General features: G+C 39.3%; 1 protein-coding gene across 1 annotated transcript; it reads left to right on the forward strand.

The window, feature by feature from the left end:
• The first annotated feature begins 222 nt into the window (after positions 1-222).
• smc4 (structural maintenance of chromosomes 4) lies at positions 223-26,669 on the forward strand. The gene is made up of 24 exons (XM_051862055.1): positions 223-447; positions 1,252-1,384; positions 2,286-2,476; positions 5,979-6,170; positions 6,307-6,483; positions 11,135-11,299; positions 11,599-11,726; positions 14,637-14,777; positions 14,920-15,070; positions 15,205-15,369; positions 16,514-16,747; positions 16,923-17,108; positions 17,191-17,352; positions 17,517-17,742; positions 19,856-19,935; positions 21,064-21,216; positions 21,300-21,426; positions 21,526-21,715; positions 22,385-22,529; positions 22,620-22,793; positions 23,579-23,761; positions 23,905-24,137; positions 24,777-24,960; positions 26,270-26,669. Exons 2-24 carry the CDS (start codon positions 1,264-1,266, stop codon positions 26,426-26,428), a joined length of 3,867 nt encoding a protein of 1,288 aa, XP_051718015.1. The 5' UTR covers positions 223-447; positions 1,252-1,263; the 3' UTR covers positions 26,429-26,669.
• Positions 26,670-26,671: the final 2 nt, after the last annotated feature.

Consider the following 26,671-nt stretch of genomic DNA (forward strand, 5'->3'; position numbering starts at 1 on the left):
TTTATTTAAGATTTGCTAAAGTACTTAATGACTGAAGAAAAAAAAAGCGGTGTGTATTTTTTTTTTATTTTTCTTTAACGACACGTTCTTTTGAAACTTAACTGATACTGTTTTTAAATAAATTTCCATTGATTCGACTTTTGTACATGCTCAGTGTGCTCGTTGTTAGCAAATAAAACCGCAAAAACAAATAAAACTGAGGGGTCACGTGACGCGCGGGGGGGCTTCTGTGTTCCCATGAAGCACTGCGCGGGTCACAACGGACTCGGGTTCGTCACACTCAGTTTACGCGCCATTTATGATTGAGATTCTAGTACAGGGAAGTAAACGAGCGCAGATTTTCCCTCGTTTTACTCTTTAAACACACGATATATGTGAATCCGTTTCAGAGGAGCGCAAAATTCGGAGTAACATCGACGAGCGTGAGGGAAACCAGCCGAACCACAGGTAAATGATGACATTAATGCGGATCGTCAAGTGAAGTGTCAGCTCGCCTCAAATCGCATTTGTTTGCTTAAATGATTAAACTGGTCGATTAACAGTCACACTTTGGGTTCATAAGTGTGTATATGTGTCCACGGATTTATAGGTGTGAACTAGTTTTACCCACTCCTACAAAACTGGCGTTTGGATTGCAGCATAATCAACATTAAGTAATTTCCTGAAAGAAAACGTTTCCTTCAATGACGTATTGCTCTTGTTATTAACCGGCTGTTTGGTTTATATATTAGGAAAGTGTCCGAACGCAGTTTGCAGACATTATTAGCAACTCAATATTCACATTATTGTGTCTAACACACAAGTTACTCTTCAGTCGATATATAAAACACTTTCAGTTGGGTTTCTTTCTCTTTTTTTGTCCTCAAACGCTTCGAGCAGGCGTTCGGTGAAGTTGTAAAGCGGTTGGTGAGGGTTTTAGTAAGTTACTGCAGTTAGTTTGGCTCCAGGACTGAGTTCAGCAGAGCTCGTGTAAGTCAGTGAAAGCTGTCAGCACAAACACACACTCGTGACGTGTTCAGTGTTGTCATGTATGAGCTCGTCATCAGGTTTACTTCACAAACACGACACTTGTGTGAAGTCGAGTCTGTAGTGTTGTTGTTTGTCTTTGTGAGAGAGCTGAAGCACACGCGCTTCTTCAAACGATGAAGCTGCAGCAGTCGCTCGGTTTTGACACTGTTTATAGACACTCAGAACATAATAATGTTTCAAGTGTGAACAAAGAAAGACACGGGCTGCAAATGTGCTTTTCAGGTGCCGTGAATCATGCCTGCGAAAACCAGCAAGAGCTCGACGGCTGCCAAGAGAGCGGCGGAGGCGCGGGACGAGTCCGACGATGATGCGAGCGCACCCGCGGGGAACAGCACGCCACCGGCCCGCGAGCACGGTAAGACGAGCCGGAGAAAGTTTCTTCAGACGCGGCGTGACTGACGCGCGCGCGTCTGCGCTCAACGCTTCGGTTTGAGCATTGTTTCGTCAAACGTGCCTGTGTTTCTTTCTCATCCCGAGACGGATCTTTTGTTTAGTGAAGTCAGTTAGCTGACTGCTAATGTTCATAGATTATGTATTCTTCTTAGATGCATAAGATGTAGTCATGGCTATAAAAATGGTACAGCTTCTGGAAATTTTACAGCTGTAATGTGACACTGACCGCTATATATATATATAAAAAAAAAACCTACATTGTGCTTTATAATTTTAAACTCTATCAAAGTGATGCTCACAAATCATTCTTAGTTTTAACAAAAATGTGGCTATCTTACAAAACTTGATATGTAAGTCAGCAGAATTCAGCAATGAATAACAGAAAGTGTGTAAGTTAAAGCATGGAATAAAGCACACGTGTAACATGATCCGAAACACAACTGTAAAAGTCACATTTGGATTGTTTTCTGCAGATCTGTGGTCTTTGTTCAGCTGGTTCTCCTCCCCAACACACGCATGTCTTCACTAGGCTTGCTGCGGTGGTCAGTGTTACCGGTGTGTTCGGCCGCACACTATTACGTCACTTAGCCACCGCAGCACCGCCCCCACTGTCGTTTTGCTTTTTTATAGAAATAAAAACTATTTGGTTCAGTTGGACAATGGATGCCACAATTGCGGTGAAAAGCGAGCATGCATTCAGTACCCCGAATATTGATAGCGGCACACAGTACGCTTGATCGCAAATTAAAAAAACGAACCCCCACCGTCAGTGTGAAAATGTCCTCACCGTGACCTCATGTGAAATCAGATGCAGTGCGTGACCTTGTTGCAGGTTGGTGTGTTGATTGTTGTTGTTGCTGTAGATGTGTCTCCAGGCGAGTCGGCTGAGGTGCTTGATAACCGCAGTCTGGAGGAGATCCTGGGCAGCATCGCCCCACCGCCGCCCCCCGCCATGAGCTCCGAGCCCGGCGCCCCTCGCCTCATGATCACACACATCGTCAACAGGAACTTCAAGTCCTATGCTGGAGAACAGATTCTGGGCCCCTTCCATAAGGTACTGACAACACAAACCCCTCTGACACCGGTGAACGTGATTCATCAGATCAGGTGTCTGGATCTGAGGCTCTGTTTACACCAGGGGCCTCATGTATTAAACTTAGGGTAACATCTACGGAAAAAGTGTGCGTACGCACAAAAGCCAGATTTTGCGTCTGCACGAAAGTTGTCAGATTTATAAAATGTGTACGCCAGAACCTGCACAAAATTCCCTTTATAAATCCCAGTCAGAGGAAGATTGTGAAATAACCTCCTTGAAATCGCCATATATGGAGCTTACAACTCCTAGTTTTACTATGCATTACATCATCTGCATGACATTTCAATGCATATTCCCATCCACGTGACACCGTGTTTAACGGTACAAGACATTATGAAAGTATGACTAAAAATGCATTATAAATGATCACACTCTCCTTGTCTTGTTTTAGAATAAATAAATCAAACTTGTATAAAATACTGTTCCGAGAAAGTTTTCAATGAAGAGTTATTTTCATTCTTTTCCACTGGCCAAATAGTATTTTTAAGTGTTTTAAACAAATCAAATTTATGCAGTTTTGCCTATAAGGTAAACACATATTTTAGGATGTTTATATTTTTTAATGTAAACAGATATGTAGGGCTGGACGATTAATCAAAAAGTAATCGACGTAATTTTCCCATGTCGGTTATTTCGTTTTTTTTTTAATCCTGTTAATACTTCCCCCTTAAAAACATACCGCGTATGTAGCCACCTGACTCTGCCCCATCCAGTCAGTGGCATGAAAGTAACACAGAGGTGAACGCCGAGTCAACACATAGAAACGGAGCGTGAGCGTCTAAACTTTGTCAGTATGTGTTTTAAGGTTTGCCAGTTTGGACATTCAAGCGATTGTAGATGATCGGATGTGTATTATATCGAGCTACCGTGCTCGCGCAGCTGCATTGTGGCACGAACACTCATACAAACAGTAGCTGCGCAAAACGTGAAGATCACGTGCACAGAGAGGAACGCAGAGACTAGTTGTCAGCGCTGTCCTGTGATTTATCACTAAAGTAGCTTAGAAACTCAACTTATTATAGCATTTTTTTTTTTCTTATACTTTTGAAGGAACTATTTACAACCCACAGCTTCACAATTAATAGAGAGACGGTATGACTAATTCACACACGCAATCACTCTCATTACGTACTGGTACTGTGCTAATTTATCTTTATCTGATTTACAACGAGCAGAAATCTGTAAGAAATGTTACGAACCATAGATAAAATAACTGCTGATAGTGAGCTGTTATGTCAGATCACTCTTTCAATAGGAAAAATATTCCACCTTTAATATTCAATCATATTTACAGTACAAACCTTGTCAGTGAACAATGAGGGCAAAAAAAAAAAAAACAGAAGCAAAATAATCGTTCATTAATCGTAATCAAGGTCAAATGTTCAATTAATCGAGGTTTTGATTTTAGGCCATAATCGTCCAGCCCTACAGATAGGCTGCCTTATTTTTGCATTGAAAATTATTGTCTGACTAAAATAAAATGCATAAAGTGCATATCTTGCTGTTTCCTTAAATCTATACTTCCAATACAATGGTATTTTTCATAATATTGGAAAGACCGTGAAAGGGGTTATCTTTAGGCTACTGTCTGTCTGTGCACGACACACAGCACACCTGCGTTCAGCAGAGGTTGTACAGTACTGTGTACAGTAGCTACTTGTCGGACGATCACCGAGCGATTCCTTCAGTGTCTGTCATTATGCCATTATGTTGCTAAGCTATCTGCTTAGAAGTGCGCATCATTAATCATTATTTGCATGAAAATATTTTCTAAAAACATGAGTTCTGCTACTCAGAACACAATTTAAAGTGTAATTATCATGCGCCAAGCAATCCTCGCTGTAGTTAAAACATTAAAACACACCATGCCACAGGAAAAGTGTTCAAAAGCAGCACATCCACTACAAAAATTTCTACGTAAATTCATATAAAATGTTACTTCTGGATAATGATTTCATGTAATTTCGGTGCTTAATTCAATTAAGGAGAGTGACATAAACAGAGTTTAAAATCATACTGTTCACTTCATTACTTCGTTTACTCTAGTAAAAAAGTGCGTACGCACGATCTAGAGCTCCTGTACGGTGAGCACATTTTTACGGTAAGTTTATTTTTTATAAATCCTGATATGTGTGTGAAAAATTGAGTACGCCCATTTCAGTGCCTTTTTTGTGCGTACACAACATTTATACATCAGGCCCCTGGTATTAAGATGTGTTTTGGTTGATCGGATCACAAGTAGACAAGGGAGACACATTCTTGTTGTGTCTTTTGTCCACTTTCAACCACTTCTGTCCTGTTTTCTTCGAGGGGAGGGTCTATGGGTGGGTAAATGTGTGGGTTTTTTCAGATCTTTCAATCTAATGGACATAATAAGCTTGCACAATTTACATACCGGAGACGACAGAAAACATAGAGAGAATCAGGTTTCGTTTCTGCTCTGACAGCCGCGAAATCGACCGAGCACTGTGTGTGTTAGAAATCAGTGATGATGAGAGAACATTGTGATTGGTACGTTTTTCATCTTCAAACCAAACTTGGGTTTTCAGCCGAGAAAGTTTAAATCTCGTCTGTCCCATAATGTTAACGCATTAGGTCAGTAGACGGAGAGTAGATGTTTTTTTTTGTGGCTGTTTGAACTCATTCGACCACATGAGCGTTTCCACTACGAAAACAATCTGGTTGAATGTGTTTTCGACTACCTCTGGAAGTGATCGAAAGTGGACAAGCTCAAAACGTTTTACACCCCGTTTACACCTGTATTTAGTGTCATCCACTTGTGATCCGATCGATCAAAACACATCTTAATACCAGGTGGCCTGAGTGTCTCAAAGTTCACTTTTCTTCTTCTTGTTTGCTCAGCGTCTTTGAATCAGCTGGTGTTTTGGTGATAATGGTTCACACAAGTGTAGTTCTTCACATGTACTGTCAACATGTTCCATAATGGAAGTAATTCAAACGGCGCTCAAATATCTGTTGTGCAAAATATGCATTTATTGTGGATCAGAATGGAAAGCGATCATTACCAAGTCATTGAACATGTAACGTGATAGAAAAGAATGGTGGAATTTCACTTGTGTTAGCAGCAAGGTTTGCATCAGACAATAACACACTGCTGTTTGATTTATATTTATTTATTGCGCCCTCTTGTGGACTGTTGACTTTAAAATCTGGCCTTCATTGATCTTTTATCATAACTGAAATAATGTCTTTAGATTTTTCAGACATTAAGAGTGATTTTATGTGTATTTTTGTGTATATGTGTATTTTTGGACCTAATGAGATGTGCTCGAACACACTGATAAGATGTTGTTTCCACTTTGGCAAATGCTGTCTGTGATGAGTATTGAACTATAGCACCTCTCTTAGCATCACTAAGAATAGTTGTGTAATAGTTGTATCTGCATGCTTTTAGGTTGTGTCTTACCATCACATTCTGTATGAACCTTTCTCTCATCAGCGCTTCTCCTGTATCATCGGTCCGAATGGCAGTGGCAAGTCCAACGTGATCGACTCCATGCTCTTTGTTTTTGGATACAGAGCTCAGAAGATCCGCTCCAAGAAGCTGTCGGTTCTAATCCACAGTTCTGACGAGCATCCGGACATCCAGAGCTGCACTGTCGAGGTGCACTTTCAGAAGATCGTTGATAAGGTGAACCAGTATGATTATCTGTAGTTGTTGTGTTATACAAATGTGACAAATAAGCCTTATGAAGATCAAAGATTTTTCTCTTTCTCCACAGTATATTGAGAATTAAGTGTTTCTTCTTCTGTACTTGTGTGTTCAGGAAGGAGACGACTACGAAGTCATCCCTAACAGCTCCTTCTATGTTTCGAGAACTGCAGGAAAAGACAATTCCTCTGCCTACCACATCAACGGAAAGAAAGCCACCTTCAAAGATGTGGGCGCATTATTACGCAGCCACGGCATCGATCTGGACCACAACCGTTTCCTCATTTTGCAGGTAATCGCCATTACCTCTCTTGAACGCTGCATGCTCACGTCATTGCTGTTGGCCTCTCGTGTTTTCTGGAGAGTCGTGAATAAAGTCAACCTTGGACTGCTATAGCAGCGCGTCATGGTTTTCAACAAGAGGGAAGGTGCAAACCATCATTTGCTGCTCTAGAGTTTCAAGGGTTATCATACGCTAAACCTGACAATTGAACAAGGTTTGTAAACATGGGCTGTCCAAAAAGGTCAGAGGTCAACATCTGTCCACTCTTCCTTCCTCGCTTTAGCAGCACGTAAATATTGGTGTGTTAAAGTCAAGGCCAACCCCAATATTATGTGTGCTGCTTCAGTGAGGCAGGAGCGAGCCTCCTTTCACTTCCTTCACATCATTATTCACTTTGAGTAGTGCTGGTCCATCATGTCATCCTGGGCCAAAGCAATGAGCTCCTGTTTTTTGAGTCTTTTTTTTTTTTTTTTTTTTTTTTTTTTTTTTTTTTTTTTGCGCTGTTAACTCACACTGTTGTTTAAATTTAACATTACAATTGTTTCATTCTGTTCTGTGTGGTTGATAAACTGGAGACACAGTGAAAGTGTCTCACATGTACATGTGTTTCTATCAGAGCAGCTTTATCAACCCTGTCATTGTAAAGTTTAATGTAACTGGTGTGTTGGGTCTTGTGTGTGCATGTTCGCTCTGAGGTTTGTGACTTTTCACAAGGACAGCGACAGTCGCTCGCTTGCCGATGGGATGTGCTGTTTAGCTAAGTGGGGATGCTTTCGATATAACATGCAAGTAGTTTTGTTATTTAGTTCAAATTCAGTGTAATTAAAGATAATGTTAATTCAGTGTAACCAAACATATATAAATTAGGGATGCTCTGATCAGGATTTTTGCAGCCGATACAGACTACCAATTTTTGTCATCATGATCAACCGATAATCCCGAAAAGCTTTATACAAGTGAAATATGAGCTCTCTGTTGACTGTCACTGTAAACTTTTTACACCCTGAAGGCATTTTAATAAATTCACATGATTTCAATGTTTATGTATAGAGCACATTTAAACACAACCGAGGTTGACAAAAGTGCTTTACAATAGGTAAAAGTGACATACTTAAAAATAATTGCTTAACTCTACAAAAAATACAAGGTCTCATCAAGAATATGGTCTCATTTGATAGAAAACCTTTAAAATTTTGAAGAAAATAGATTTTGATCATGTTTGGAGGTTCTTATGTTTTAAGACTGCTGAGAAGACAATTTTCAAGGGTGTCAAGTTTATTTGTATAGCGCGTTTCACACACCGGTGATTTTTACTTTCGCTTTTTTCTGGCAGCGCAAAATCAAACATAGCCTGAATGTCTTGCCCCTGCGGAGGATAAAACTCACTCTTCAGACCTTTTACAACAAGTGTCAGTTGCTTGTAACATCAGGAGATAACATGAAGATATTATTAAAGAGAAATGGTCTCTTTCCTGCTCGTGTCCCACATCCCTCTCAAAGCGCAGAGCAGTAGGCTATATGACACATCTTTGTGTGGAAATAAAAAAACAAATGTTTTTAAATAATATTTAACTTTCTTATTATTTAGGTTACCATTACTTACCGATATTTATTTCATAGTTTTACAGGCTGTAGTGTTGTTTCACTGACGAAATAGCTAAAATAAACACGCACGTCTGTTACCCCTGTTGAAAAAACCAGCATATGCTGGTAAGGTAGGTTTTGAAGCTGGTATGCTGGTTTGAGCTGGTTTATGCTGCATAGGACCAGCATAGGACCAGCACTTGACCAGCATAAACCAGCTCAAACCAGCATACCAGCTTCAAAACCTACCTTAACCAGCATATGCTGTTTTTTTTCAACAGTACAAAATGGATGTTTGAGCATTTTTTTTTTTTTTTTTTTTATATATATTTCAAAATTTATTTCATTGAGGTAGCCTATATATGCACACACAAACATACACGCATGCTCCAAATCATATTTAATGTTTTTAAAATAGGCTATATAAAATAGTAAAATAGTTCCAACAGATTTTGCTGCGGTACCAAAATTGGTACCGAGAACCGTAAAATTTTCATGGTATTGGTACCAACTACTGGAATTTTGGTACCGTGACAACACTATTCACAATCATGTCAACTGTATCTGGGCCGAATTTTGTTGATATCTCAAAAGTTAAGGCATTTGGAACTATGGTGGCCTTTTGATCAAAAGTCCAAATACCTCACCAAACAAGTGATCTGAGTGTTTTACTGGATTTTAGGGCTGGGCGATTTTTTTTTTTTTTTTTTTTTTTTTTTTTTTTTTTTTTTTTTTATATCACGATAACGATATATATCACAATATAGTTATTTTTGCTTTAAGATTTTTATATCAAAATTTTCCATATCATTGAAATTTCATAATTATCATCAATTTCAATATAATTTAAAAAGTTAATACTAGCCTAGAAAACTCAAGCTTACTGAAGACAAATAAACTGTGATAAAGAAAGAGCAAAGAAAACAAACTACAATAGAACAAAGACAGATGAAATAGACCTACATGAAAACTTCAAGCACTAGAAAATGTATAAAGTAATCAAAGGTATAAGAAACAATGCATAGTCTTTACTGTGTAAATTAATTATACATTTATTCTTATTAAAGTTACAAAAGCAAGCAGTGAGAGATTTTCTCTTTTTTGTTGTTTGATTAGCAGGTAAATTTGAATGCTGTCCCTTTAAGACTGACTGCACCGATCCATTAACTCGAGCCTTGTCTTTCTCAACTGTACCTTCACTTAAGACATAAATGGCTCTGTTTGCTTGCAAATACGTGGTCACTTTGGCACATAGGTATGCGTATTTAACCGTTCAAGCCCAATTAGGCATCAAAAAGGACTCAGTTCAGTGATCACATGCTCTGAGCAGTGTCTTCATGTCGTGCGTCTGACAGCGCTGAGAAACAGTCTCAGAGAGCGCGTGCATATGCTGAAATGAGTTGTCTTTCGCTGCTAATTGCACTTCAACCATTTTTAAACCACAATGCTTAAAAACTCGTGCAAATTATAAGCTTTCGTGACCGTGCAGCATAGCAACCTCACGTGACAGAGACGATCGTCCAAAATCTCTACCAGTTGACACGATTAGCTGGTAGAAATTTGTCAACCAGTATTAATACACTACAACATCGAGCACGTCTCTAATTCGTGATTGCCTTCTGAGAGAGGCTGCACCGAGTTCCTTTTCAGGATATATTTAGCTTATAACTCTTTTAACATCAAGCACGTCCCGCTCTTTATATTCTCTTATATGCATTTCATCACTCTGAAGTGTAAATAGTACAATATATTTACATACTACGATATGTACAATATAGCAAAATCTCTAACGATAGACATTTTATTTCGTGGTAATGATATATATCGTTGTCATGGCACAGCCCTACGAGATGTACTTTTTTTTTTAACTTGACTGTTTCATGCGTGAGACGCTGCAAAAGACGCAAGACACGAGTGCAACAGCCAAACATGTCCGCCAAACAAAAAAAGAATTGGAAAAATAGCACAATGGAATAGGCTGAAAGATGCTGTTTTCTGTTTTTACAAAGCATTTACTGTTAATAATAGCCTATTACTGGTGATATTTATTGCCATTACTTTTTGGCTAAGAAATATATGGCATTTTTTTCTTATTTTAATATGATTTCTGAGTATATAGAATGTTTAAAATAAGTTTGTACAACATTTGCCTTCATATTTCATGCATATTTTCTGCAAAGATATTTAACAAATAAGTCATTTGTTTTACATTTACAGCAGGTTGATCACTTCAGGTGTGCTGCACTTGAAATAGAACTTTTTTTTTTTTTTAATCATATTGTTAATAAAGAGAATGTTAATTGAATCATATTGTTTACGTTTTTAAGTTGACTAGTTAAAAAAAAATCGAAGATCTTTAAGTTGTTCTATAGTCTTTGGTGAAAGTGCACTTTCATTCAGCCGATATTTCAAGTCATAGAATGTTATTATCAGCTGATAGTGATCTGTGGAGACCCACACTAAACTCACATCATTGTTTGAGCTGGTTTTGCCATGTTGAGCTAGTTGATCTGATGCCAGATTAATGAAAATCTTAAAGAAATATTTCAATATTTGCACTTAAGATAAATTCTAACAACTTCATAATGTTACTAAGTTCTGAAATATTTTCTTCAGAACATATTTTTTTTTCTTAAGAAGTAACTGACTTTGGTTTTAACTGAATGGACGTAATTGCAGATCAAGTCAAAGGCCGTCTTTTTGCGCTGCCTGCAGATGACCATAATCTCTATAAGAGCACAGACTATTTTCATCGCACCTGGCTTGACGGGCCTTCAGAACTTGGCTTTTTTTTTTTTTGTAATGCCATTTATTTCAGTAGTTATTTTTAAAGAGCCTGTCTCAAGATGGAGCAGTCTGATAAGATAAAAATATTCTTAAGAAATTATTTTTAACTGAGTTAAATTGTCCTGTATACCAAGTTGTGTACATGTGAGGCCACTATATAATGCACAAACCACTGTCTTCCTCTGTCCGTTTACTGAGATTGATCAAATTGGAATAAATCTGTATGGAGATATGAGGCGCATCAGTATGTTTGTGTAAGTGCGGTTGTGTCATGTCGTGTCATTGTCAGGGTGAGGTGGAGCAGATTGCCATGATGAAGCCCAAAGGGCAGACGGAGCACGATGAAGGCATGCTGGAGTACCTGGAGGACATTATCGGCTCGTGCCGTCTCAAAGAACCCATCAACATCTTGTGCCGTCGGGTGGAGTTACTGAACGAGCAGCGAGGAGAGAAGGTACGTGATCATGGGCAGCGGAAACGCTCATCTGCAGGTGTCTTGAGCAGGTTCATGTACTCCAGTATCTCACAGGAGATTTTTTTATTTGTTTGTTTTTGTTTTTTCCTACTTTTCTACTTCAAACATTTTGGAATGGAAGAAAAAAAATCACCTCAAGCAATTCCTTTTTATATTACCCCTTTTTTTTAAGCCACATATCCCAGCTTATGTAAGCAGATGTAAAGCTCATGTTGTAGCTCATGTGATTTTGCTGTAATTAGTGAAATGCGTCAGTTGTAGTATCTGTGTGTGCGCAGCTGAATCGAGTGAAGCTGGTGGAGAAGGAGAAGAGCGCTCTGGAGGGAGAGAAGAATAAAGCCGTGGAGTTCCTCACCTTAGAGAATGACATCTTTAAGAAGAGGAACCTACTCTGTCAGTTCTATGTGTAAGACATTCACACCCTTGAAGACCCTGAACACATGAACAACTCTGAATGACACAACTTAAACTCCAACTATACTTCAGTTTTGACACACATGCTTGGTGTATGAGTACAGCCGAATGATTAGCCTTTCAATTCAAAGTATACATTGGCACAGGCAGTTCACACGTGCACACTAGAAAGATTTGTCATTGTCATTTCCCATTAAAAGGCTGGTTTACCCAAAAATGAAATTTCTGTCATTAATTACTCCCCCTCATGTCGTTCCAAACCCGCATGACCTTTGTTCATCTTCAGAACACAAATTAAGATATTTTTGATGAAATCTGAGGGTTTTTGAACTACACATAGGCAGCAACGTCACTGCACCTTTTAAGATCCAGAAAGGTACTAAAGACATCATTTAAAATAGTTCATGTGACTGCAGTGGTTCAACTTTAATTTTATGAAGCGACAAGAATATTTTGTGTGCAAAAACAACAAAAATAATGACTTTATTCAATTTGAACTGTTCTCATATGCAGTTGAAGTAGTGCTCTTTAAAAAAAAATAAGGTTAGATTTAAGGCAAATTGATGACTTTTTAACAAAGGCATATACTATCAATAACAACCTCAGATAGTTACAGTAGGTCTAGCTGTCTTAAACGGTTATACGTTTTCTCAAAAAATAAATTTGCCAATGGAAAAAATGAAATCCTATGAAAAAAGGAGACTGAACATTTTAATAATTTATTAATAAACTAGTGATTTCTGAGTCTGTGTCGGTGGCAAAAATGTAGTTGATGATGCTGACTCTCATCTTCACAGTACAGTGGATGTGCCTATAGAGAGAATCAGAGAATATGTTTTCAGTTTAAATTGGCTCGTTTAAAAGTAGACATTTCAATATGCCTAGACGTATTTCTCATGTCTGTGAGGCTAGTATACTCCGAGTTTCGGTTAATTTTTATGACGTGCTCCAGTACACGGAGACTGAGATGGCAGAAAACACGTGTTTTCTTTACAAAATTACAAAGTTCTGTTGTTAGACCTTTACAGTTTCTAATGTTGTCTTACTCTTGCCTGTATGACCTTTAATTATGTATTTTAAGTTCTTTCTGCTGTTATCATGAAAAAATGATTGTGCTGACGCCTCCAGGAACACTTAGATACGCACCAATGATAGTGCAGATTTATCTGTTACTTTAGAGCAACTGGCCATGTAAAGTGGCAAAAGTTAGGCTACTACTGTTGTGGCAAATTTGATGTCTCTGTGTCCCTTCAGTTCTAGTCTCAAAGAACTCTCAGAGTCGAAGTTCCAGGTCCTAGGAATTAAACTTTATTCACAAGCAACAAAGTGAGATACCAGCTCCACATCTGAATCTCTCTAGCCAGGGCACAGTTTTTATACATTTTTCTTATCTGTTAAAACAGTGTAAGATCTCATTTACAGGTGCTCTCCTCCCTTTCTCTTCCTGGAGTCTCCCAAGTACTCCCCAACATTTTTACCACAGTCACTTCACCAATTAAACTGCAGGTTTTGCTTATGTAAGAGATAATTTTCTTTGTAAGGGTGGCCGACTGCCAACTACTGTACATCTTTTGACTTAATCTCTCATAGGCCTTCTGCCAATTGATGGTCAACCCTTTTCCCATTGGCCAAATGAAACATTGGATCAAAACAGTCAACACTCCCCAGAGGCAAGAAGCCTTCATGTGACGCCCTTAATAATGGTCTTACTCATTTCACAGCCACCTGATGTCTGGTGGAAAACTACCAGCAAATATGCTTAGTGGCCAAGCTAACTTCTCAGATACATCTGACTTTTACAGTCACGTAGGCCAAGAGGCCTCAAAACACTTCTATAGCTTTTATAGTAAGCAAACTAATTCTACAGTTGTTTTCTATAGGATAGATAAAATACTCTGTCACTACTTGCACGTTTCAAATGATAAGCCATAGATAGGTCGATGAATGATGGCAGACGTTTGGATTCCTGCCCGACATGCTGTAATGGGCTAGCCGTGTTATGATCTGTCCTTCACGGACTGCGTGACTTCCTGTGTATTTGATTTTTTTTTTTTCCTGCGACTAACTAATTAAAATTTGGTTGACTAAGACTCTTCTCGTCGACTATTAGGGGGCAGCCCTAAAGTTTAGTGTGCATTTAGGAATGTAGTGGGAACCAGTTACGCATTATTTTCAATTACGCAACATTTTTGTGGAAAGATGATTACAGCATTTCCCTAGATTTGTAATGAGACTAGTTTGTAAACCTGTTTTCACAGAAATGGTTGTTTTCCGCTAAAATAAGCTCAAGTGCAGTTTGTCACAATAAAAGCTATAGAGTTTATCTCTTGCAAGTATAGAAATTAGGACAAAAGTTTTGTAATTTCCCAACTTTAGCATAAAGTAAAATAATATACTTATGAAATATTAATTTTTACTTATATTACGGTGCATTTTATTTTACAATAAATGGCTATTACTAGCATAGGATTAATCATATAAAATTATAATATTCTAATTGTTTGTCTTCCTGAAACAGCAGTGTGAGTGTAATGTAGACTGAGACACTATCACAACTAAAAGATGTTTGAGTCCCCTTCAAGTTCAGGTACAAGTCAATTCACCGGCTTTTTTCTTTGTTCAATTTGCACACTAAACATGGGTTGGAGCTCTGAATTTTGATCTCTCAAAGTACACCAGGTTGGTGAATTTAACTTGAAAAACATATTTTCTTCCGGGGAAGGCATGCCCCTGTTCACCCCCATAGTCTCACAAAATCCTGTGGGAAACACTGCTCAATGATTTCACACTGTGAGCAGTTTGTGAAATAGCACCTCAGTAATGCTATTGTGGTGGTGTTACTTTGTGTTGGGTTTCCTGCAGAAGGGTTTGGTCATTCAGAGTGACGTTTGTGTTTCTACAGGCATGATCTACAGAAGCGTGCATCAGCAAAAGAAGCTGAGAAACAGCAGATTCAGGAGGACACAAAGGAACTGAGTGACAAAAGCAGCCAGCTGACACAGGAAATGAAGACCAAGAATGAGGAGCTGAAGGGTGTAGAGAAGTGAGAAACGTTTCCATCCCCCTAAAAACTATTGATGATGAATCTTTAGCATGTACACCAGCTGCTCGCATAATGTTCTGCATGTTTGGGTGTCACCCTCTGCTCAGAAGTTTATTTGGCTTATGATGTTTTTCCTCTGAAGGAAATTGACCAAGCTGACCAAGTTCATCGAGAGTCAGAAGGAGAAATTTACCCAGCTGGACCTGCAGGATGTGGAGGTGCGCGAGAAACTCAAACACACCAAAAGCAAAACCAAGAAACTGCAGAAACAGCTTCAGAAAGACAAGGAGAAGGTGAGATGACTGATATTGCAGAACAACTTTGTCTTGGACATTCATCTGCAGCACTCGGGCTGGGCGAATAGTTGAGCTGCTCAGGTGGTTTCATGACACTAGATTTTCATGAACGTTTGATGTGTTCTGTCCAGCTGGAGGAGGTGAGGAGCGTTCCTGCGAGCAGTGAGAAGATCATCACGGAGGCATCTGCTCAGAAGGAGCAGCTGGAGAAGAAGAAGCTGGAGGAGGAGCAGAAGTTAGCTCAGGTGATGGAGAGCCTGAAGGAGGAGACCAGTGGCCTACAGGAAGATAAAGAGGTACGCCAACACAACAGGATTATGTGTGACACAGCTGAATAGCACTCTTATCATCTAAAATGTGCTGCAGTGTCTATAATGCAATTATCGGCAAGCACACACATTTGCATTGGTGCCGAATGATAGAAGTACGTGAGCACCTCTATTTATTTGTGTAGTGCATTTCCCATACCCCGGTAGTTTCAGTTCACTTTAAAGGTGAAGAATCTAAGATTTTTTTTTGTTAAAATCAGTATTCTACAGTATTCTCTTAACCCAGTTTATTGTTCATTGACTACTATTAGTATGCCATTCATGGGTTCATCGCCTTCAAAAGTGTAAACATTGAGCCTCCCAGCCACCATCTAAACATTGGGAGCGGTCCACTCAGATCCGTCAGTCTCTTACAGCTCAACAAATAGCGCAAGTTTGGGGTGTGGCTACTGAAGTAGGCGGAGTCATAGGGTGTATCCGGTGTATGACTGACAGATTACATGGGGAAACGACATTCAGCTTTGGTTACAGAAGTACCAGACAAAATTCAGTCCTTCAAATATTAAATTATTAATGAACACATCAAAGTAGGGCTGGGCAATTTTTTTTTTTCGTTTAATTCAAATGTAATGTTTTGCCGGTTTTATTTTTAAATCGAGAAATCGTGTTTTTGAATAAAAATGTTAGCAAACTTTACAATTAGACATGTTTACAATTTAGCAATGATAACCAGTAAGAGAAGAAAATGATCCGAGCACATGATGGCTCACCTGATTATGCACTCTCGTATGACGCTCTATGAACACATCGCTAGTCTTAAGCGGCTGTTCACTCAGAAATGCGTTATTGCGTGCGTTAAAATGAGATGCAGGCAGTGGAAAGGGAAAAAAGCAAATTTATTAAACGCGTTTTTAGAATGCCGTTTCATGGGTGAGTCGATGCAAAAGACGCTAGACACCAAAGTTACATAGAGTCTACAAGACCAAAAAAATACATTTGTACGTTTGAGTGCTTATTTTTATAGTCCTGAGAACTGGTTTTGATTGTTCAGGCTTTGGCGTTAATAATGCATGTTTATAATAAATGGCACTATAATTTGTTTTTTGCCTACATTTTTCATACGTGTTCTGTTGGTCTCAATCTTTGCTCCTTGTGTCTGGTGTTCCTGCAGAAGAAGGAGCAGGAGCTGCTAGAGTTGAGTAAGACAGTGAACGAGACACGCTCACGGATGGACGTGGCACAGTCAGAGCTGGACATCTACCTGAGTCAGCACAACACCGCTGTGAGCCAACTTAACCGGGCCAAAAATGCCCTGCAGGAAGCTGTGGATACACTGCGAGAGAGGAGAGCCGCCATCAAAGACCTGCCCGTCAAAATACCCCAGCGTGAGGAGCAGCTCAAGAAGGTGAAGAGTGGGCACTTTTAGCTTTGTTTCAAAGAGCTCTCATAAAAATGGTTGTAAGATTTTGTGATCAACTCTAGAAAAACAGCTGATGAGATGGATACAAAAAACAGGTGGATAAGATGGATCTATGTGACTTTGATTGTAAAATGAAGTTGTGTGTGTGTTTGTCTTGCAGGATGAGCAGGAGCTGGAGCAGATCTCTGAGCAGGACAGGCAGAAGCGAGTGCAGGTTGGTGACATGAGACAGAAGGTGGCTGAAGCCAAGAGCTCTCTGTCCACCAACCGCAGCCGCAGCAAAGTGCTGGACGCCCTCATGCAGCAGAAACGCTCGGGAAAGATCCCAGGCATCCTGGGACGGCTGGTACGTCCACTTGTGTTCACCTCAGCCAGGTAATCGTTTTATGCTGTTAAACATCCTCATGTTCCTGATGGTGTCTCAACAGGGTGATCTGGGAGCTATTGATGAGAAGTATGATGTCGCCATCTCTTCCAGCTGTGGCTCCCTGGATAATATTTTAGTAGACACCATTGACACAGCGCAGAAGTGTGTCACGTTTCTGAAGGCCCAGAACATTGGTGTGGCCACTTTCATTGGTCTGGACAAGGTGGGAAAATTGACATGTGGCTCAGTGTTAGAATGCTGTTCCTTCTTAACCTCATGACTAAAGTGTGCCAGTATCAGATCCATATTGCCTTGCAGAACCCTTTATCACGGTCCATGTGAAGTCCTGTGTGTCCTGTAGTGATGATGTTTGGTGTTGTTGTTCAGATGAAAGTGTGGCAGCAGAGCATGGGCTCCATCTCCACCCCAGAGAACATCCCTCGTCTGTTTGACATGGTGCGGGTGAAGGACGAGAGCGTGCGCCCCGCGTTCTACTTCGCTCTCAGGGACACGCTGGTGGCCAAAGACCTGGAGCAGGCCACGCGAGTGGCTTTCCAGAAGGACAAGCGCTGGAGGGTGGTCACACTGCAGGGGCAGATCATCGAGCAGGCCGGTGAGTTTACTCCCTTGTGTAGCTTAGGGATGCACCGAGACCCAAATCCAAATCCTGAGCGTCGGCCAACACGATCCGATACTAGTGCAGTTTTTTCTTCATCATTGTAGAATATCTATACCTCAGAGTGTGTCGGGCCCTATGATTTCTGCAATGCAGAAAACGCAGATGAAATCGCAGAATACAGTCATAAAAACAGAATTTACTGTATAACATGGAATGTCACGGAATTTGTCAAATTTTTGAAGAATAAATAAAAAGTAGGTCAGAACACTTAAATTGCAATATAGACTAGTGTGTGAATATTAAAAAGACAATTTAAATATGAATTCTGCATGTTCTGTTAGCACGGTTTCATTTACCCCACACACACTCAAGCACGCGACGCTCATGGTGTTTTTCAGCCTCTGCCGCATCGCTGTATGAGGACATGAATGCATGAACTTCATCTCCAGAGCCGCTCTGAGAGTCACTTCATCAACATTTTACAGTTTCATTTGAGAAAAAATATTGTCATATCATAAATGCACAAACGCAAAGCAGGTCTTCACGGCAACCCATCAAAATAACCCGTTTGGTTTAACTTAAAGAAATTGTGACACAAATATATTACTGTTGTACAGTAAAAACTTTATTATTTTTAAGGAATAATCACAATTTTTTCTTCCATGTTTTAATTTTAACAGTAAAGCTCTGTTGTGCAGCACTTTGTTTGACACAAATGTTTGTTGAATGTCATATGACTAAAAGATCAATTAAATTAATGTTTTATGCCTTTATGCGTATTTCGTAAGGCCCTAAAAATGTAATTTCTGTTAGACCTTTAATAAATTGTTGTTAAATCATATAAGTTTCTTGAATTCAATTAATTAGACATGCTTTTTGATTAGTAAAATGTAATTTTACCATTGAAATGGAGTCCAATAAAAAATTAAAATGGGGGAAAAAAAAAAAAAACGGAATCCAGAAATTTTAACAGAAAAAATTGTGGAACTGATGTTCACTCTTTTGTGTGTTAAACACAATCCAATAAATAGACACTATTTGATTTTAGGGAAAAACAACAAAAATATTGTGTGCACAGTAACTTCTAAACAAATCTAAACATTTAGTGGCGGAAAAATAAAACTGAATGCAAGAGTAGTGCTAAATCTGAAATGTTAAAAAGAAATTACTGTTTGTGGTGTATTAAAATGTTCATGAAAACAATTTGTAAGAAATAAATACTATAAAACTAACTTTCTTTTTTTTTCTTTTTTTTTTTTTTTTAAATGTATTGCACAGCTTTTTAATGGAGCAACAAAAGCAAGATAGATTATTAATAATCTTTCAATGCTCAAAACTATCATAATATGAAAGAACATCCCAGGTGCAGAATGATGTGCTGAAAGCAACACGACTCACAGTGCACAAAGAGAAGAGATGTTGTGTGCACAGCTCCTAGTGTGTTCAGTCCAAGAGTTTGAGCCTTTTACCTTCACAGTTTTAAATTCCAGTCACTGTGTGCATGATTCCAATTCATCTCTACTCCAGTGTCATGATCTAACAGACACCTGGTAGCGAATGTCACATCATTTAAAAAAAGCAGTAAACTTTGACAAGATAAAGGCTTTTAATGCAAATCCACAGACCTTTATCTACAGATCAAGTATAATAATGGGAACGTTAAGAGTTTTTCCACACTGACTGTCATAACTGAACTGTTTGAGTGACTAAATGGAGAATGAGTGACAGCTGCAGTGGCGAGTTTCCATGAACTTTATTTAATGATGTAAATATTATAATTATAATATATTATAAAATATTATAAATCCTTCACATCAAGCTATCGAATGGCTTCAGAAGACTTGGAATATAGTGCATGAGGACTTTTTATTTATCATAATGTGTTTTGCTCTTTGTGGAGCTTAACAGTTATAACCATGAGTGTACACCGTATCGGATTTGGATCGGTACCATCTTTTTTGCAGGATCGAAGCCGATAATGAATATCGGATCGGTGCATTTGTAGTACAACAGTAATATATTTTTATGATAGTTTCTTCAAGTTCCGCATGTATGGCTGGTAATGAGGAGCTTTCTCTCACTTTTACTGTGGTGTGATGGTCCTCAGGTACCATGACCGGAGGAGGAGGACGTGTGATGAAGGGCAGGATGGGCTCCTCTGTCTGCGCTGATGTCACTCAGGAGCAGGTCAGAAGCTATCTCACTTAAACATTAAAAACAGTCTTCTGCTCACCCTCATGTGTGGGTCCAAACTTTGTTTCGTGGAGCACAGCAGGTGATGTATCCAGATGGTTGTTTTTAGCAAACAAAAACAATCAGCCGAAACAGTGATGTTTAACTAGCGCTTCTCCAATGGCATGTTTTGACTGCATCAGTGTCTGTTTCTTGCACACAATGCGGATAATCTACAGCAGATAAACCTGTCAGCTGTGTGGACGCTAGGGCTGGGTTGGCAAAATTAATTTCTCAATTTTAATCTATCTTCATTTGGATAAACGATATTGATTCTCAAATCCCAAGAATAGATCTTTTAGTCTGTGCTGTTTTCAGCGGATGCATGAACAAAACTTCACTAAAATTATCTGTAGCGCCTGCCATTCAATAATCACAATCTTTGTGCTTTGATACGTTAGATATGAAACCAAGTGTCAGCTTTCAGATTCTTTCAGTTTTATAACTAAATTCAGTCAATAAATGTGTTTTTGTGTCTTTAATGTGTGGTGACAGATCGCTGTAGCGCCTCGGTTGAACCGAACATCTCTTCCTCTTTACTATTAGTTACAGCACCAAATAAACATGAATGAACATCAGAAGAAACAGTACAACTTATTTAAATGAATCATGTCTCATGTAATCGTTCAATCAGTGTTTCAAACGCAGAAAAGTGTCATTAAAACAGCTTGAGAACAATAACATCACATTTACCTCAGAAAAGCCGTTCAGTGACAAAAAAAAACTTCTAGTTGGCTAAAAAAAACACTAGAGAAGAGCATTTTAATAAACATAGGCACTATATTACATATTCATTAAGTTAGTGATGTCTCATTTGTTTGATTTATTATGAAAACAAGTTTGTTACGGCCACACTTTAAATGTACATATTTCAACAACGAATTTGAGTAGAAACGTATAGTAACATAACACTATAACAAAACAACAAAAATGATTTATTAATTGGTTATTAAATCAACTTCATTTTTTTTTTTTTTTTCAATTTGACAAAGAAAACTTTAATTTTGGTTTCACTAAAAAAAAAAAAAAAAAAAAATCATAATTTCAGTGCTTCTCTAGCTAAAGACCTGTGATTGTGTGCAGCTGGATAAAATGGAGAGCGCTTTGAATAAGGAGGTGACGCAGCTACAGGACTGGCAGCAGAGGAAACAGCAGCTGGAGGAGAAGGTGCACAAAGCCAGATGTGAGCTGAGAGACATGAAGAATACGCTGGAGAAATATACAGCCACCATCCAGGTCAGACAGCCCTCGAGCCCTGACAGCACATCAACATGAGCGTGTGAGCGCTGCCTTCTGTTAACCAGTCATGTGTTTTACAGAGCCTGACAGAGCAGGAGCTCCATCTCAAGACTCAGATGAAGGATCTGGAGGCCAACGTCATCTCTGCCGCTCCTGATAAAGCCAAACAGAAGCAGATGGAGAAGAGCCTGGACGTCTTCAGGAAAGGTGCGTTCATTTTGCTAATGCTTTTTTTTTTTTTTTTTGGAAAGAAAGAACATTAGTGTAGTGAACACTAGATGTAATGATGTTTGTTTTCTGCTGAAGACTTTGAGGCAGCATCCACTAAAGCAGGGAAGGTGGAGGCTGAGGTGAAGAGGCTGCACACACTCATTGTGGACATCAACAGTCATAAGCTGAAGGCCCAGCAGGACAAACTGGACCAAATCAACACACAGCTGGATGAATGTTCCTCAGCCGTCACCAAAGCCCAGGTGGCAATAAAGACTGCCAAACGGTCAGTAACCAAATCCACTGATTATGGGGTTTTATTATCATTATTTAAGTTTTTAAATAGTTAACTATAAAAATTAGGGCTGGGTATTGACAAATTTCACAATTCAGTACAGTACATAGCAAATTTTCTCAAAGAAAAAAAATCTCTCAACTATTGCTGTACACTGGTTGGTACTAGAGGTTGACCGCACCGATAACCGATTTCTGAAACTAATGGTTATCAGCAATCCACACTGATAGTTTCTCCCGGCTGCGTCCATTGCAGGAGCGGCTGAAAAGGCTCCGCTGCCATTACACAGTACAAGAGCGGCCTCTAGAGGTGAACTAAAAACTATCACGCCTCCTGGTGTTTGTTTTGGCATGAGACTCTGCACGAAGCAGAATCAGATGCTGATGTAAAACTTCTACAAAGAAAAGATATGTACACTACAGAACACATCATATTTTAAAAGAATCATTTTGTTGACTAGATGCTGCATTAGTAGAGAACAGCAATGTGTTTGACGACAAGGCTGAGAGGACATTAGTAGTATCTCAAGCGATAAGAACAATGTGACAAAAACACACTATGGGATGAGCTTGACTGAGCAAACAGGAACTGAGGGGGACTGAGTTTGTGGAGAGCCAGTTGATCAATTTCAGAAGTGCATTTTGTCCTCTGATGCTGCAGTAATCTGAAGAAGTCAGAGGACAGCGTGTCTCAGCTGGAGAAGGAGATCGGCGAGAACGAGAAGCTGATCGAGGAGCTAACGGAGCAGCTGAAGAAGCTGGAGGAGCAGGCTGGAGAGATCATGCAGACATACCAGCAGGCTGAGGTACTTCCTGTTCCCATCCTCTGGCTCAGACTGTGAACACGTAAAGGGCTGGGATGGCGCTCATTTCTGAGAGTGTGTGTGTTCGTGTAGGAAGCTCTGCCGGAGGTTCAGGAACAGCATCGTGGTGTCCTTCAGGAGATCAAGGCCCTACAGGAGCAGGAGCACGCGCTGCAGAAAGAGTCTCTCAGTGTGCGGCTGAAGGTGGAGCACATCGACACGGCCATCGCTGAGTGCCACACCAAGATAAAACACTGGGAGAAAGAGGTACTGAGCCCACAGATGCCTCTTACAGTATCTGGAGCTCCAAATATAGCACACATTCACCATATGTTCCCAGTGCTGGTGCTGATGATTAGAGATTGACCGATATTGAGGGATTTTTTTTTATTACTGATTATTTGCATGTTTATGTGCCCGATAACCGATATATAGGCCCAATATTTATTTATTTTATGTTTAACAATTATAACAATAACACTGAACTGAACAAACTGTTTTATTTAACACTTTTTAAATGCTGTAATTTTTTGCGATTTTCACTCATGATTATAACGGGAGTTTTGGAGAGAGTACAGACTCCATAAGCATGAAGCTTCCCCACAATACAAGTATTTTATTCATGTTAATCAACATGATGAATCGTGATTACAATATCAACGGCCTTTGACTACTATATTTGTAGCTGCAACGATGTGGATTTTTAGGGCCGATTCACAGCTCATGGCCTATACTGATATCTATAATTTTAGTTCCCAATATATATGCGCTATATTGTATAATTATGCAGCACTATGGTCTCTGTTTGTCTACCATCTGTGCTCCTCTGTCTGTCATGTTTTAGCCCTGCCCCCTTGTTATTAGTTTATTTGCCCCACCTGCCCTCCTCATTTCCTACTTGGTTGTGGTTGTTTACCTAGTCTGCTGGTCAGTTTTTGCTGTTGGTCCTGTGGATTCCCCCTCTTTTACCTATAATAGGGTGTTTGTTGTTTATTTTGATTAATAAAAGCGCCCTCGTCTTCTCTCTCACCCCACGTTCATGTCTGTCTCAGGCCAGCAAGCTGACGCTGCACCCGATCGATGGTGAGCCATCAGAAGAGCTGCCCGCACTGAACTCAGAGCAGCTGGAAGACATCGGCAACCCAGACGTCATCAAGAATGAGATCGCTCTGCTGGAGGACCGCTGTACCAACATGAAGCCCAACCTGGGAGCCATCGCAGAGTTCAAGAAAAAGGTACGTGCTCCTGTTTCAGACTTTTTTTTTTCTTTTCCTCACTCGAATGCATTGATTTGATCAGGTGAGTGAATAAAAACTACAGCCCAAAGACTGACTGTGTGTGTGTGTGTGTGTGTGTGTGTGTGTGTGTGTGTGTGTAGGAGGAATTGTACCTGCAGAGGGTGGCAGAGCTTGATGACATCACCGCACATAGAGACGCCTTCAAGAGAGGCTGTGAGGACCTACGCAAGCAGAGACTGCATGAGTTCATGGCTGGATTCAACATCATCACTAATAAACTGAAGGAGAACTATCAGATGCTCACATTAGGAGGAGACGCTGAGCTCGAGCTGGTGGACAGTCTGGATCCCTTCTCTGAGGGCATCATGTTCAGGTGTGTGTCTTCACATCAGTCACCTGCTATGGCTGGAACACTGCACGGTGTTTAAAATCTAAACAGGTTTTAAAAACACTGGGCATCAAACACTTGCTGACTTTGTAAAGGTTTACAGCGAAAAACTCGGCCGCACACAACAAACTCACAGAGGTACAAACGTATCCTTGCTACGAGACGCATGACAAGTGAAAACTGTTCATTCTCTAATCAGCTCAAAATATCAGACATGTTTGATCTCTGTCTGGATGGATTCATAGTCTAAAAGGTCAAAAGAAATTACTATGCCAGTGATACACTACAAACTCTGACTGCCCAATATCTTTAGACTGGCTGCTTTTCAGCAACTAGCGTCGACTCCTTCAGATGGCAAATCGAATCAAAAGTCATGTAGTGAATCCCAGCCTTTTCTGTGAGCTCTATATGTGAAGGCACTTTCCACAAAGATGGTACAAACTGGTGTCTCATGCTTTTTTGAATCAGTTCAAGCATAAGTGTCTTGTTTTTGTCAGAACTATTGGGTCAGTTATTACTATGACCTGGACCAATTAAAAGCATACAGCAGTAACTACAAAGCAATATATGGTCCCAGTCTGAGTGATATCTTGACAGCCTTGTTTTTGTCCTGTGTGCTCCTAGTGTGCGTCCTCCTAAGAAGAGCTGGAAGAAGATCTATAATCTGTCTGGAGGAGAGAAGACGCTCAGCTCTCTGGCGCTGGTGTTTGCGCTGCATCACTTCAAGCCCACGCCGCTCTACTTCATGGATGAGATTGATGCTGCCCTTGACTTCAAGAACGTCTCCATCGTGGCCTGCTACATATATGTATGTCCCACTTCATTATTCACCAGTCAGATATACCAGTTTATATACACTACTTTTTTTAGTTTTAGTTTTTGTCTTCTGAAGTCTTCTGAAGCCATTCGATAGCTTTGTGTGAGGAACAAACAGATATTTAAGCTTTAAGAAATGTAGGGGTGCAACATAAACTCGTGTCATAATTCTGTTCGATACATGACAGTCATCCCACTCTGTCCCTGACTACATGTATTTAAAAGGTTTTGGTAACACTTTAGTTTAGGGTCCAGTTCTCACTATGAACTAGTTGCTTATTATCATGCATATTACTAGGATATTGGCTGTTTATTAGTACTTAAGCACACATTAATGATTTATTATGCATGATCATATTCTACATCCCATAATCCTACCCAATACCTAAATTTAACTACTTTACGAACTATTAATAAGCTGTAATTAGAGGCAAAAGTGATAGTTAATAGTGAGAACTGCATCCTAAACTAAAGTGTGACCAAAGTTCTAAATATTTTACTTTTTTTATTTTTTTTTTTAATTCAGTTAATTTTCAGATATTTTTAACATTTAACAGCAGTGCATGACTATCCAGTAAACTAAATAAACTCACATTTTGTATTATCAAGACCAACACATTGAAATTATATTTTTCCTTATATAGTTTATTCATTTACACTATTTACAACATCACAAACAGTTAGCGCTGAATACAGGCATAAACAGTTCTAAAATGTTTTGTGATTAGATCACTGAAACCACATACAAAAGTAGTCTGTGACAACATTGCATATGTAGCGGACGCACTCACCCATCCTGGATGCGTCCCTTGGTTCCAAATGCTGTAACTTATCACCACAATTTGATCCAGATGCAGATCATGTAGGGGAACTTCACCAAAAAATTGTCCTATTACTTTTTTTCTTTCCTGAGTTATTGCATGTCAAATAAGAAAGATATGTAAAATTATAATTATATATATATTTTTTTTGTATTTTATCAGCAGTTTCTCAATATGAGAATGTCCAAATGTAATCAATTTTTTGTCTCTAAATATTTCTTTAAAATTTTCTATCAAACGATACTACCTTTTGACTCTCCTTGCTATAGTTTTGGAGTTGAGTCTTTTGTGTATGTCATTCAGAAAAAAAGCAACTCTAAAAATGCCTTCAGGGCTTAAAGGGTTAATGTAACAGGATCACTGATTGTTATAGCTGTTGTTCAGGAAATTAAATTACCATCAAGTAAAACACACACTAAATAAAATCAAAATGATTTTTGCCCTCCAATTCTAATTGTCAACTTTCCCACATTATTTCAGGAACAAACCAAGAATGCTCAATTCATCATCATCTCTCTGAGGAACAACATGTTTGAAATGGCCGACCGTCTCATTGGCATCTATAAGACACACAACACCACCAAGAATGTGGCCATCAACCCCAAAACCATCGTCCTCCGAGAGATTGAGACAGCATGAGTGTTTCCCTGTACTGCATATATCACTTGCTCTTTCTGATGGTTTGTCTGTTTCCACATCACTGTTCATCACTTCTCCAAACCTTTTAAATGTCTCATCTTTATTCTGTGTCCTCTTCTTTTAATTTTTTTTTTTTTTTAAATGACTTTTTACTATATTATAGTAGGTGTAACATGCAATATTATCATGTTTTCACTGCACTGCAGATGAATGTTTTAAATAAACATTAAATTTGTTTTGATT

Source organism: Ctenopharyngodon idella, chromosome 15 (genome assembly GCF_019924925.1).
Source record: "Ctenopharyngodon idella isolate HZGC_01 chromosome 15, HZGC01, whole genome shotgun sequence".
NCBI lineage: Eukaryota > Metazoa > Chordata > Actinopteri > Cypriniformes > Xenocyprididae > Ctenopharyngodon > Ctenopharyngodon idella.